Source organism: Artemia franciscana, chromosome 10, assembly GCF_032884065.1.
Source record: "Artemia franciscana chromosome 10, ASM3288406v1, whole genome shotgun sequence".
NCBI lineage: Eukaryota > Metazoa > Arthropoda > Branchiopoda > Anostraca > Artemiidae > Artemia > Artemia franciscana.
This window is the reverse complement of record NC_088872.1, coordinates 35,255,947-35,270,280: the sequence shown is the minus strand read 5'-3', so window position 1 is coordinate 35,270,280 and position 14,334 is coordinate 35,255,947. Positions and strand designations below refer to the sequence as shown.

Here is a 14,334-nt window from a genome sequence, read left to right as displayed (position 1 = left end):
TGATGAATATGAAATTACATTTTGGAAAGCTCCGCAGAACTCTTGCCTGGATGCAGAAAGGATGGTTTTTGCTTGTCCACGAGCCAGAACCTATGATGTACAAAGTGAAGTGGAGTTATATAGCCTATGTCAGAGAGGAGTATCTGAAGTTGTGCAGCCAAGCTTTCGTTTCATCAAAGCATGTTTCTGCTTTCGAGTGGAAAGCTCCGTTATAGCAGGCAAGCAGGCAGGCACCACTTTCAAATTGAAGATGGACTAAAATCTATAAGTGTTAAATATGTGTGGCAGTTACCTGGCCCCACAGTTCAACTGGCTGCAAAGTCAATTTAGTCCCTTCTTTCCATACTATTTTGTTGTTGTTTTTTCACGCTGAGGAATAGCCTTTGATCCTGTGATTACTGATTGATAGCGAAGAATCAAAACCAAAGTGTTGCTCTCGCAACTCTTTAGTCGACGAAGCCGGACAAAGGTTGCCGCAACACTTCACGTTGCCCGGGCAACGTAGGTCTAGTTTTTCTTCAATGTAAGTTTTAATATTGTCATTTCCTCCTATTATTAACGTTCTCCATACAATTTTTTTTTAAAACTTGATTGATCTTTGTTTTTTCAATAAAAAAAATTATATGCTACTTGTGAAACATTTGGAATGTTTTTGTTAAGATTTTCTGGCTTAAAAGCTAAAATATTGGACCATGATTTGAATTTGTTGTGAAACTTGGACATGTAGTTGGTATTCCCAATCGCTCATGATTTTGTGAAATGATTTTTAAGTTAGCCTCTCTTAAAATCTAAGTCGTTTATAGATAAAAAAAATGTGTAGAGTAATAAATTTATGCATGAAAAATGTTTATCAATTTATCAGTATTTAAATTTGCAAAATTTAAGAATGTTTCCTAATGAAATGTCACACAATTTTTATTTCTTAAATATTGCTAAGATTATTATTGCTATAAATATTTTTATTTTCTTAAAATTACTTTTGTTATGTAAAGAATAAATTAATAACCAGCAAAACTAGTTTGAAAACAGCTTTTCAAGTTGAAATTACTGCGGTCTGAACTTACTATGCCACAGAATCCACAACTACTTTGGCTAAAATCAAACTATGAATTATATATTTTGCGGGTTTTCATTTCCCCCTTTTATATTAGTATATTACACTCAAATTGTAATCAGTAGCCTCAAAATTCCCAAATAAAAACTTTGATGATCATGAAACACTATTTGTTAATATACATTAAATGCTCTCTGTTGAGACGTAATATTGTTTTTGTATGTTTTAAGTTGAATAAAGAAAAAGTTGAAGTTGAAAGTTGAGATTTGGAGTTGTGGTACTTTTGGACTGTTTTGCAACATTAGCCTCAGCTTTGCAACCAAAAACCTCGATCCTCAGATATAGGCTTTGGTGAAAATTTCAACTTTAATGTTTGTTTTGATTTTGGACATCTGCATTGTAATATTAGGCTCATTGTTTTCATAAGGAAAATTAAGGAATCCTTAAATACTGCTATGTTATGATCCCATCCAAACAGGGTCAGAGATAACGTGTACGTACTGTTGGACTGGGGTTGGACAAGGGTTTTCCTTACTTTCCGCTAGAGAGGGTCATAGGCAGATGACAAACTGGGTCACAGATAACCCACATTTGCTGTTTACCAAAGGGGCCTGGAGACGTAGGTTAAGCAATTTTTTTTGCAAAGGGAGGTGGATACGAAGCATTAACACTGGTGACCAAAGGAAGCCAGTTGCAAAATATACACTGGTGACCAAAGAGGGTTGGTGACAGAGGACACACAGTGTTAAAAAAGGAATATTTTTTTTTGAAATTTGATATTATTTTTGTTTTTTTTTGGTTATTTATTTTTTTGAATATTATTTTTTCAAGTGCAGGCCGTTATTAAAACTTTAAACCTTAAGAAACCCCAAGTCTAAATTAAGCAGAAATAACTATGAAAAAAATGAAGCATTTAAAGCTTTAGTTAGCCCTTAACTGAATTCATAGTGAAATATAAAGCTAAACTCAAAACAATCATGAATTATCATAAATAAAAGTGGTGTTGCCGTCTCTTATGTGCCCCTAAATGATAGAGTGTAATTTATGCTTTTGGATTAATAAAACTGTACTAAAAATGAAACCTTGCCTTGTAGCAATAAGTTTCTTCCGTGTATTCTACGGTATATATAACATGAATTTTTAATAATTTCAAAATGAATTAATAAGACGCCTATTTTAGAATTTATTTAGGAAGTAAAGTTAACAGTATAACCTTTTTCTTATTCAAATTACTCAATTATCGTAGGGGTGTTCAACGTTCATATCAAGGACCAGTATTTGGGCCCGTGTTTCAAGAAACTGTTTCCATATATGGAGTGCAGTGCACTGGAAGCGAGAGCACCATTGAAGATTGTATCACCCAGTCATATACGACTTGCAATGTACCTGATCAAATAGTTGGAGTCAGATGTAATAGGGATCCTGTGTAAGTTTTAAATCTTAATTGTAGTGTTTTTATCTTTTGGTTTTGGTCAATACTTCTGTTTATCTTTTTTTCAGTTTAGACTGAACTTGATGTTTTTATTTTGGCCTTTTCTTTCCACCTTTTGAAAGAAATACTTGAGTCAAATTGAAACCAATACTTGACCTTTATCTATCATTTATTGAAGTTTTAGATTAGAAATACATTGAAAATATTTCTTTTTGGGAGGGGAGACTGAAAATGCTATGGGATGCATATATTCTTATAAAAATATTGAAAAGGATAAAATAAGTGCTGCGTATCTGATCTTGCTAGAAGCTGTGGCTGAAGGTTTTTGGCTTATATATATATTTATTCCATCGGCACCATAAGAGCGGGGGCAGAGGGGCAGCCCCAATCAAGCTGAATGAGGTTGCCTTATATTTTTGTTTTGAGATTTCTATTATACAGCTGGACCCCAGTGCTTTGGCGATAAGGGAAGGCTGGCGGTGATGGAGGGTGCGAAAATGGCAGCACCGGAGTGCCGGTGGCGCAAGCATTGTTGACCGCAAATATTTTTGTTTTTATCAGTCTTTCTCAAGTCCCGGCTCTAACTTACATCTGATTTGGGCCTATTCATGAGTTAAAAACTCCGCGAGTCGCTGCTTGGACGCTGACCTTCTTCGTTATTCATCAATAGAAATATAAATCTGGTAGAAACGAAATGGCTATAGCATTTCAGAGCCCTTGCATAATAGTTGAAATATCTAGCAGCAATGTATTCCTAACAGAACTAACTATCAAATTTAGTAGTATTTTTTTTTCATCGAGCAACCGTCACCATCGAGAAGAACTCTCACCATTTACATCACAGCTGTGCTGGTAGAAAAATCTCTCCCCTTAGCTTTCATACCATCAAACATCCAGAAGTGGTTTGGAGGGAATATCCCCTTTCAATCCAGATTGTTTTGATAATGAAGATCTCTGCTCTTAAATAAAAACCAACCAAATGTCTTTTTAGCCCATGAAGCTGGTGGCAAATTGCCATGCTCATCAGAGGTTCTAACTACAAACCTATTCCTACCTGTACTGTTATCTTCTCCCTCAACGCTTTCAGTAAACCCTGTGATTTGGTAGCCACTTTGAAATACGATAGTCGCACCTTAACAAATGCAACCACATCCTAGCACCATCAAGAAAACAACATTATTCAAAGAAGAAAGGAGGGCAGAAAAAAAGTGCTCACTGATACATCAGTGAAAGCCAAGATTGAAGCTGCCTTTGCTACAAGGAAGGCAAAGAAGAGGTGGAAAAAAAATATGAAGCAACAGAAGCAAAAAACAAAGAAGCAAGCTGTGAAGAGATTCGGTGAGAAGACACCACTGAGGGTGAAAACGAAACTGAAAAGGTTCAAACAGTGACTGTTAATGGTTACACAGACAGTTTTCTTAGGTAATAGAGAAAAGGAATGTGAACTTAGTTTTGATTTGGGTTGTAGTTGGCAACATTTAAAAAATCATATATGAGGGCTATTAGGGAGAAGGTAGAACCTACTGCAGATGTCAGTGTGATGACTATGAGCGGTAGGAGGGGTAATATTCAATTCAATTTATTTATAACCTGTCAAAACATAAAGGGGTGCAGATCTCCTAAATGACAGAGTGCAACATAAGGGGTAAAAAAAGAAAAGAGAAGAAATTTTGTACAAGGAACAAAAATAAGGAGTTTTTATAATCATAAGAAGATAATCAAAAGATCCATAACGTAATACAGCCATGATAGAAAACACAAAAGACATAAATAATAAGAATCATATCCCAGCCATAATATCAGAAAAATAGAGAAGACCAATCGTGATTGAGTTTACTGGTGGAAGACTTAAAATCTTTTATCAATAATTGTAGATGGAAAGATGAGTTCAAGTTTTTGAGACAACCAAGAGTTACTGGTCCAAGGGGTAAATGCGAAAGAAATTTACCAAACTTAAAATAAATCCGGTGAACAAGTTTGTTTTGAGACAGGAAATAGTTGCCATATAGGAGACACAGCAAGAAGATGAGGCACAGTTAGACTATTGTAAAGTTTAGAAAGATGGAAACGACTAAGGCGTGTACTATTAGAGACACGTGACGCATAAGCTATCCTTGGCTTTTTTTCAAGATTTTGGATGGCAAGCTTAATAGTTTCTTTATTTGAATTTCCAATGGGCATTCCCAAGTAAATAAGGCTTTTAGAAAGGGGAATAAAAGTTTCAGTAAGTTGGAGGGATTTATCAGAGCATCCTTTGAGGTTGAAACCGACAGTTGCAGTTTTATCGATATTAAAACTTAAACCAGTCTGCTGATATTCTAGTTTTAACTTCGAGAAACTGCTCTCCCAACCTGAGAAAGTGCGACTTAGATTCAGGATATCATCAGCGTACCTAAGTAAAGACTCGTCTAAACTGCCATAAGTACAGGTGGATTCAATAGAAATTTAACTGGAAGGATGGAATTACTAAAAAGCGTGGGGGAAGTAAGACCTCCTTGTCTAACGCCCTTTAGCACATTAAAAAGCTCTGAGCCACACTTCATTTTGGTGAGAAGATGTTTATACGTGTATCGAAGACACTTTATAACTGAAAATTCAACCTCTCTCTTTAGAGCCTCTACCAAAATTTGGGCAAAAATATGCGAATCAAATGCTCTGGTTAGGTCCAGTGCACATAAAACAAGCAAATTTACAGAACCTTCCACATCTACAAGAACCTTAAAAAGGGAAAAAAGAGCATACTCACGACTAAGTTCTTCCTGAAAATCGAATTGATGCGCAGGCACATAACACTTTCGGGAAATATCTCTAAGAATGATAGACTCAAATATTTTAAAAGAAGTGCTAGAAACGGTTTATAGGCTGATACGATCGAAAATCATCGAGATCCTTTTTCCATTTTTGGGTATAGACGTAATCTAGCCAATACAAAACTTTTGAAGCACAATACCAGAAGAAATAAGGATTTTGCGTTTTTCTTGATCAGCTTACACACTTTCTTGCAAGCCCCCATAAACTTCGCGTCGGATTTCTCGTTACGGTAGTTTGTTGGTTGGGTAACATTCATTATGGACTATGACACTGCAAGGATATCATCATCTGCTTTGATTAATTTACAGGGTAAGCGAGTCAGAATAGCGAGGCCGCCAGAGGCTGCCGTTTTTTTCGCGGGAGAGACAAACACAGTGCAATTTGACAAGATTTTGATCAATTCTCCATTGTCTGCTGACAAAAAATGTTCTTGGAGGTAAATAATATCATATCCCTTGAGCAACTTGGTCAAAACAGGAATTTTATCAGAAACTTTTCGTTTATATTCCATGATGGAATCGAAGTAGGACGCAGCATTATTTCGAAATCTGTTATAGCAGAGATTGAGCTACGGGACACTTGTCCCTATAGCAGGGATGATCAATATACTTAGATAGCGCACATTTTGTCGGTCTGGAACAGGGATCAGGTATATAAATAGATTGTCCTTCTTCGCCGCAAATTGAACAAATAAATACAAGGGTTTTTGCACGCGCCAGAAATATGCCCATAGGCTTGACATCTGTATCACCTTGGAGGAAGAAATACAAATTCTGAAACTCGGATTTTCTCGAAACCAATCACTTGGGGATTTGTAATCGCATTCGTTAGATCAGTTTTTGACTCGAACTGTAACGAATAGGAGTGACAAATTCTCTTGGCAATAATGCGTTTAGGAATTAGGTTTCATTTAGCATCTTTTTGAAAGTCAAGCGGGATACCTCTAATGATTCCGAAGTAGGCACTACCTTTAATCTTGGTCTCGACGTTCGGGCTACCGCTCGCGAGTGCCCGTAGCACAGCTTCTACATCTGCTTTTGAGGCAGTGACGACACGCCAGTTTACTTTATTCTGCTTTAGCTCGACAATTTTATCACAAGTATTCCCCCATACCTTTACAAGAAATTCCTTCCTGAGACCGGGCTTGTCTTGGTCACGAGGAGGATTTTTCACAATAACTGCATACGATGGCTTTTCAGGCTCATCAATATTAGGGGCCAGGGAGGGCATATCCGAATTTTCACGATTCAATAAATCATTATGCATATGATGATTTATTTTAATGTTTCAGTTAGTATTACTATGGACTACAACGGATCAGTTAATTAATATGGTCTACCTATCGTTCTTTAATGCAGTAACTGTTTGTCATTTTGGTGACCAGGGTTAGATTCCCCGTTGGAGGTAATTTTTAATATACACCCCTGCCACGCGTTGCTGTGGTGCTGCGTGCCCCAGCAACACGTGGGGTGTCAGCTAGTCAGTCGGCACGTGGACTGACTCCTCTCACGCGTTGCTGGGGCGCTGCGCACCCCAGCAATACGTGGGGTGTCAATGCCAGTTACTTGTCTCTAAGTAGCAAATCACTTAATTGCACAAAGCTTATAAAGCTACCCTTAGTACCCCCTTCCACAGGGTGTCAGGCACTTTTTGAAGGTATTGTGGGAGTAGTGAACGCTAAGTATTTATTTTTAAATTTGCAGCCCGAAATGATTGTGTTATACATCGTAGAGTAAAATTTCATCCGAGCAGTTTTCTACTATGTAACGCGCATTTTACACAGCAGAAAACTTCTCGGATATAGGGACAAATTTCAGACATAGTCCCGATATGAACATCTTCACTTAAGCTATAATGATCGGATGGGCGATACCTGAATGCCAGGTGGTTATACACGCGTTGCTCCTGTGACACATCGACACGCCTTCTTTTGGTACCTTCTCTTTGAGCCGCAAGCCTGGTTTCGCGTTCCTCTGCTGATTCCTCGACACGTAAAATGGATATTCTCAATCTTGTCCTTTCTCTTTGAGCCGCTCGTTACTCTTGATTTACATTGGATATTCTTGATCTGGTACTTTTTCTTTGAGCAGCAAGCCTGGTTTCGCGTTGCTCTGGTGATTCCTCGACACGCTGTCGCCGTCGTTGACGTAAAATGGATATTCTCAATCTTGTCCTTTCTCTTTGAGCCGCTCGTTGCTCGTGATTTAAATCGGATATTCTTAATTTGGTACTTTCTCTTTGAGCAGCCAGCCTGGTTTCGCGTTGCTCTGGTGATTCCTCGACACACCTTCGTTGACGTAAATGGGACATTCCTAATCTTGTCCTTTCTCTTTGAGCCGCTCGTGGCTCTTTTTTTAAATTGGATATTCATAATCTGGTACTTTCTCTTTGAGCAGCAAGCCTGGTTTCGCGTTGCTCTGGTGATTTTTCGACACGCCTTCATTGACGTAAATTGGACATTTCTAATCTGACCCTTTCTCTTTTAGCCACAAGCCTGGTTTCGCGTTGCTCTGGTGTTTCCTCCTGGTGTGCCGTTTTTGGTGCCATTGTAGGATCAGTGACTGATAAAGATCAAGTCCAATTTCTAACAACAATTTCTACTAAGCTTAAAACTTTTGGTTTTCTTTTTTAAAGGTTTTTGAATTGCTTTAATCCCTTGTCAAAATTTATTCAAATATTTTTGTAATTGCCAGTTTTTTACTCTTTAAGCAATTTAATATAAGTTCTCTGTGCATAAAAATCTTCAATTTTTCCACATAAGTTTGAAAAATTGATGTAATTACATGTTCCATGTAGTAAAGGCATGTTCTTCTGCAGTCAAGGTAGGTCTTTTTTTTCTAGATTTCAAATTTTTGGAAAGTCCGCAAGAAACTGCATTTATCTGGGAAATAAAGAACACTTATTCTAATTTCGCAGTTTGAATTGTTATTGTTGATATTGTTGATCGCTTAAACAACAAGAGCTAAGAGCTCATATGACACTTGTGACGAGGTCTGGAGAGCCAAGAGCTCATATGGCATGAGCTCTAGCAAAATTATAAGAATCAATAGATTGATTCAAAAGGAAAATCAGAGGCTTAATGCCGGTCCGGATTTAAAACAAGAGCTCTGAGACACGAGGTTCTTCTAAATATCCAAATTCATTAATATCCGATCACCCACTCATTAATTAAAAACGCCTCATTTTTTCTAATTTTTCCTCTCTTCAGCCCCACAGATGGTCGAATCAGGTAAACGACTTTATCAAGTCAAATTGTGCCGGTCCCTGCCACGCCTTCCAATTTTCATCGTCCTAGCACGGCCAGAAGCACCGAACTCGCTAACGCACTGGACCAACCCCCCAACTCCCGAAAAGAGAGCAAACCCAGTCCGGTTACTTCAATCACATATCTACGACATTTGCTTATTCTACCACCAAGTTTTATCCCGGTCTCTTCACTCTAAGCGTTTTCCAAGATTTTCGGTTCCCCCTCTAACTCCGCCCAATGTCACCAGATCTGGTTGGGATTTAAAATAAGAGCTATGAAACATGGGTTCCTTCTAAATATCAAATATCATTAAGATCCGGTCATCCATTCTTAAGTTAAAAATACCTCAATTTTTATAATTTTTCCAAATTGACCCCCCAACTCCCCCAAAGAGAGCGGATTCAGTCCTGTAATGTTAATCACATCTTAGACTTGTGCTTATTCTTTCCACCAAGTTTCATCCCGATCTCTCCACTCTAAGCTTTTTCCAAGTTTTCCCGTTTACCCTCCAACTCCCCCAATATCACCGGATACGGTTGGGATTTAAAATAAGAGTTTTGCGACACGAGGCCCTTCTAAATATCAAATTTCATTAAGATCCAATCACCCATTCGTAAGTTAAAAATAGTTCAATTTTTTTCAATTTTTTCTCTCCCTCCAGTCCCCCAGATGGTCCAATCGGGAAAACGACTGTTACCAAGTCAATTTCTGCAGGTCCCTGACATGCCTACCAATTTTCATCTTCTAGCACGTCCAGAAGCTCTGAACTCGATAAGCACTAGAAATCCCCCCAACTCCCCCAAAGAGAGCCGATCCGTTACAATTACGTCAATCACGTATCTAGAACTTGTGTTTATTCTTCCCATCAAGTTTCATCCCGATCTTGCCACTCTAAGTGTTTTCCAAGATATCCGGTTTCCAAGATTTCTGTTTCCCCCCTCCAGCCCCCTATGTCCTGGATCCGATTTGAATTCAAAATGGAACATCTGAGACATAAGATTTTTCTATATATCAAGTTTGATCAAGATCCGATCACCCATTCCTAAGATAAAGATACCTCAATTTCCGCGTTTTCTAAGATTTCCGGTTTCCGTTTTTTTCCAAAGAAAAAAAAAAATCATTTTTTTCCTTGGAAACACTGGACAACAATATAGGGATGCGTACTTCATGGGTTAAGCCAGTCCAATTCGGTTAGAATAAGAATTTTTTTTATAAGCACCAAAAAGCTTTAGTGTGAACAGCCAGAGATTGAAGAGGGGGCAACCCCCTCATTTACGCAATAATTTCTGTTCGTTTTAAGCTTCAATATTACTGCTTACTTTCAGTGGGAAAAAATGTTGGTTTTTAAATTTAATAAAAATAATAATAAAACTTATATTATTTCAACAGTTGTTTTTAAAGAATCGGGACAAAAATTCAAACCATATACCAAAAAGAGGCTCGAAGGTAAGGTCCATAAACGGAGTCTATGTATTTAAGTTTATATGACCATGCACTATAAGATGAGACCGGGAAAAAACAGAAATGGGATATATCGCTCTTTACTAAGTTAACGCTACTGTGCTGTTTATACTCCCATTTAGCAAACCTCATTTTAAGGTCGTATGAATAACGTATGCTTAAAACATACAGCTTTTCGGAAAAATCTCTGTTATAGTCCTGTGAGAAAAATAAGATTTCTTTTCACTTGTCAAGTTTTACTGGAGTATTCTGTTTGCTTATACATAATGGTTAATATTGTGCAGAGTTCCACTGTTACGAATATACGTGTGTCTAGAATCTTTTGGGACAATACGGAAACCAGCAGGTAAAGACTCTAAAATAAGTTCAGCGTGGCTTGACATATTGCATAAATCACAGCTGAAGTCGCCCATTAGAACCCAATCGTATCCATGACTTTCAATATTTTTGATCAGACTGCTGATGGAGGAGCACACAATTACAAATTTTGTCAGAGAAGACAGTGAATTCCGGTTTTGAGGAAGGTTAACTTTCAACAGTACAAGATTACTAATTCTAATAGCCAAAAAATTATCAACCGAGTGGTACAATACACGAGTGAGGGACAAAGATCGTTTAACTAGACAAGCAAGTCCACCCGAGGGTCTACCTCTTTACGAGTGTTTGTTGTATAAACAATGTGATCGTGACATATACGGAGCGAATTGATACTGACTTGTGGTAGAAGTTGCCTTTGAAGATCAAAACACCAAAATCGTTTAATTTTTTGCTAATTGAATGATCTTTGTCCTTTGTGCCATTGATGTTGAAAGAACATATGGTTAAATCGATATTGGCAGTCATTTCTTTGACTTTTGGTTCTATTTTGAGAACATCCTGAATGACATGACACTAAGACTGAAAGCAAAATGAGCATCCCCGCAGTTAGCACACTTCGGGATGCCTTGGCATGGAGTGTCTTTTGTAGACATATGGGAACCAGCACATCTAGGACATTTTATAGCTTGGTCGCATTTTGCTGCTAGGTGATGTGGTGATTGACACTTGTCGCAGCAACGAGGAAGCCATATATATTCAAAAACTCGGAATATTTCATATCCCATTTTTAATCCCAACCGCCGAGCATTTGAGAGCGCAATAGCGTCTTGGAAAGACACTTTCACTGAGGTCGAGTTGCCAATCCTATTGGCATCAACAGCACCATCGCAACCAATAAGCGACTCTGCTGCACAAGCTTTATGTACGCCTTTCACAATTCCAAAGAATTTGTATTCTTTGAGTTTGGCGTCACAGCTATTTAGCACGCAGAAGTAGCGTCATACAATTTTTTTGCTGCAGTAGTGTCAGTCCGAACGAAAAGTTTATCGCCCGAGGCATTGACACTATGAATAGTCTAATGACCGCGGATTTTGGTAATTACGTCCTTACGCTTAATTAGATTATCCGAATCAATCGGGATTTTCGAAATGACGATAGTAACTTGATTTTCAACGGGTTTGCTAGAACTGTAATTTGGGAGCGGTGGATAATTCAGATCATGGACCGTGACTTTTTCTTTTATGAACTTTAACGTTATATCAAATTCGGATGTTTTGGATGCAAGCTTAGGAAAAGCATCAGATTGAAAAAGTGGTACTTGAGTAGGTGAAATAATTACAAAAGTTGGAACCAGAGAATCACCACTACTGTCACATCTACGAAATAGATCAATCGTGTCCTTTAAGTGTCTATAAGAATCATTATCACCAACTCTCCTGGGGGCTATTTTGTTTTTGGCCACTCGACCCCAAAGTTCAAGCTTAGCGTCTTTTATTAGCTTTTACCAGAAAAAACCCGTGGCATGGGTACAAATTACATCATCTTCAATTCTTTTCTTTAAGTTGCTTTACAGAAAGTTCAGAACAGGAGAATAAATCAATAAACAGGAATATCATCATTCATTATGCACCACCATGGAAAATCCTCACAGACACAAGTATATAATATATATAGTACATAATATCAAGTCAAAAGGTGTATATAGTATGTTCTCAAACATTAATATAATACACCACCTCCCTGGGATGTACCCCAATAAACAAGGGGAGCGTCAGTCTCCGTTAATCTGATCCCCACAGTTTAAGGGAAACTCTCCCTGCAGGTACAACGGCATATGAGACGGGGAACTGCCCCTCTTCTGCTTGCCAATTCGGGATACGTATCAAAAATCTTATAGATCACTATGCAAAGCCAATTGTTGAGAAAAGTCACTGAATTAATTATGAAATATAGATCAGGATTATAGGTCAACTTTAATCCCAAGCCAATTATTGGTAAATGTCAAATTAATTCACTTCAAAAAGAACTCACTGATTTAATAATGTTCGTAAAGTATCCGATTTCACTTGTTTTCACTTAGAACTTTGAAACAATACTATCAGAAAGCAGTAATTCGTTCTTAATGTAGTATAATGATGAAAAATGTTGTCAATTAATGCTGCTGACTGGTTTGAACATTGATTTGTTATCATAGCTTTGGCTCCTTCAGTATTTTGTGAAATGACATACCTTGGTTTTATCCAATAGATTTATTTTTCAGGTCTATTTGTCCGTCTGGTGAGCATGTTTGGGGAAGTCATTGCTATCGCGTTGTTACTGGTATTAAAGCAAATAGGAATCTAGCCCGATCGTTCTGTGAGCGTGGGAAGTCTGATTTAGTATATATAGTGAATCAAGCTGAAAACAACTTTTTATCGGACTTGCTTTTGCAGTATTCAGATGGCAGTTCTTTCCATACCGATGGTGTTGGTATTAAAGGTTTAAGAAAGAATTTATGGATGTGGGAGCATTCCGAAGAGCAGTTTAATTTTACAAAATGGTGGCCAGGTATGTTTCTAAATGTAGTTTTGAAAATGTCTATTCTGTTTAATTGAGACTTATTTAGTAGTTTTTATTTATTTATCTAATTCAGAGTCTTGATTTGATGGTAATGCGCCTCGGAGTAAAAACTTGAAAAAAGAAATCTAAATCCCTTGTTGTCCTTTTTCAGAGGCAACGCTCTAGTGGTACCTTTTTAAAGATTCATGTGCTTTCTATGTATTATTGTTTCTTCCTTCTCTTGGCTCCTGGCACTTTGTAAAGAAGGGGTGGTCATGGAAGCTTTGGAGAGTCATTCCATTGGAAATTTAGTACACTTCTTATGATTCGTAACGATTGGATGGCATCCAGCCTCCTCCCATACACTGCTTGCCCCCCCCCCCCAGCCCGAAATAACCCCTAAGATATACAATGAAAATTTTGGGCTAATCATGTTGGTCAAAAAAGTTGAAAGGTCTAATTTATTAACCTCGTGGGATAACATGACCCCCACAGCCCTGGGAGGAGGATTGTAAACAATCCGAATTGCCAATTATTTGTAAATAGGTTTTAATGGAAAAAAGGGGGCATTTTCGATTTGCGATTGGCTTGAAACTTTCAGAGATCATTCTCTTGGCCAAGAGAATTACAGTCTTTGTCAGGCATAGGGGAGGGTTTTAGTAGATCCGGAAACACACCACCAAACTTTTGTAGTTTATAAGTTCTAAACTTGCAGCCATAGTTCATTAAGCCTGAGGCTGCACTTAATATTTTGCGTTAACGAATGGATTACTTGAATATTCAAGCAAACCACGGAATAGAATCCGATGAAGACCCTTTGTCGGGGAGTTTTACCCCTTTCTAGGTGTGAGTTTGGCTAAACAAAAGCTGTTCGGCATTATAAGGGGGGAAACTTACTTGGATTTCAAAAATTAGATGTAATAGAAAAAAAACAACCACATGTAGTAATCCAGGACGTTAGTTTTTATGTAATGTTTGTATTAGATATTATATTAGGTTCAAATCATAAATACCACAACCTAAAAATTTTGACACTGCGAGTAATCTGCAGCCTCAAAGTTCAAAATAAAGTAAGCAATGATTAAAACAATTTGACGTTTGGAAAGCACGCTTTTTATAGAACGCCTTTGTTTTCTTCTTAAAATTCTTAAAGCAGTTTCTTTTTTCTTTCAGGATGGAACGTAAGGCTAGAAACAGTTGTGCCTCCACCCATGATGAAAAAATCCCCAATGTGCATGATCCTGAAATCCAAGTACCGAGGATTGCCGCAATCAAGAAAAATCGATTATTATTTTTGGTCTCTGGACGACTGCGATGGACAATTACCATTTGTCTGCAAAAGAAAGGCCAGGGATATAGGTAAATCTCATTTCCGGTGATCTTTTGTTAACATATGCTGCTCTTTTGTTACTGTTTCCAATAACAACCATGATTTGCTTGCATATCCTGCCGGGATCACTGAAAAATACTTTA

The 14,334-nt window shown here is 37.7% G+C and overlaps 1 protein-coding gene across 1 annotated transcript in view; it reads left to right on the top strand.

Moving 5' to 3' along the window:
- The window catches only part of LOC136032122 (neurotrypsin-like), a 121,207-nt gene that overhangs the window by 14,044 nt on the left and 92,829 nt on the right, over nt 1–14,334 (top strand). Inside the window, exons 5-7 of the mRNA XM_065712288.1 lie at nt 2,301–2,480; nt 12,584–12,870; nt 14,035–14,220. Of these exons, the coding sequence (XP_065568360.1) occupies nt 2,301–2,480; nt 12,584–12,870; nt 14,035–14,220 (653 nt within the window). The remainder of the gene's footprint in view (nt 1–2,300; nt 2,481–12,583; nt 12,871–14,034; nt 14,221–14,334) is intronic.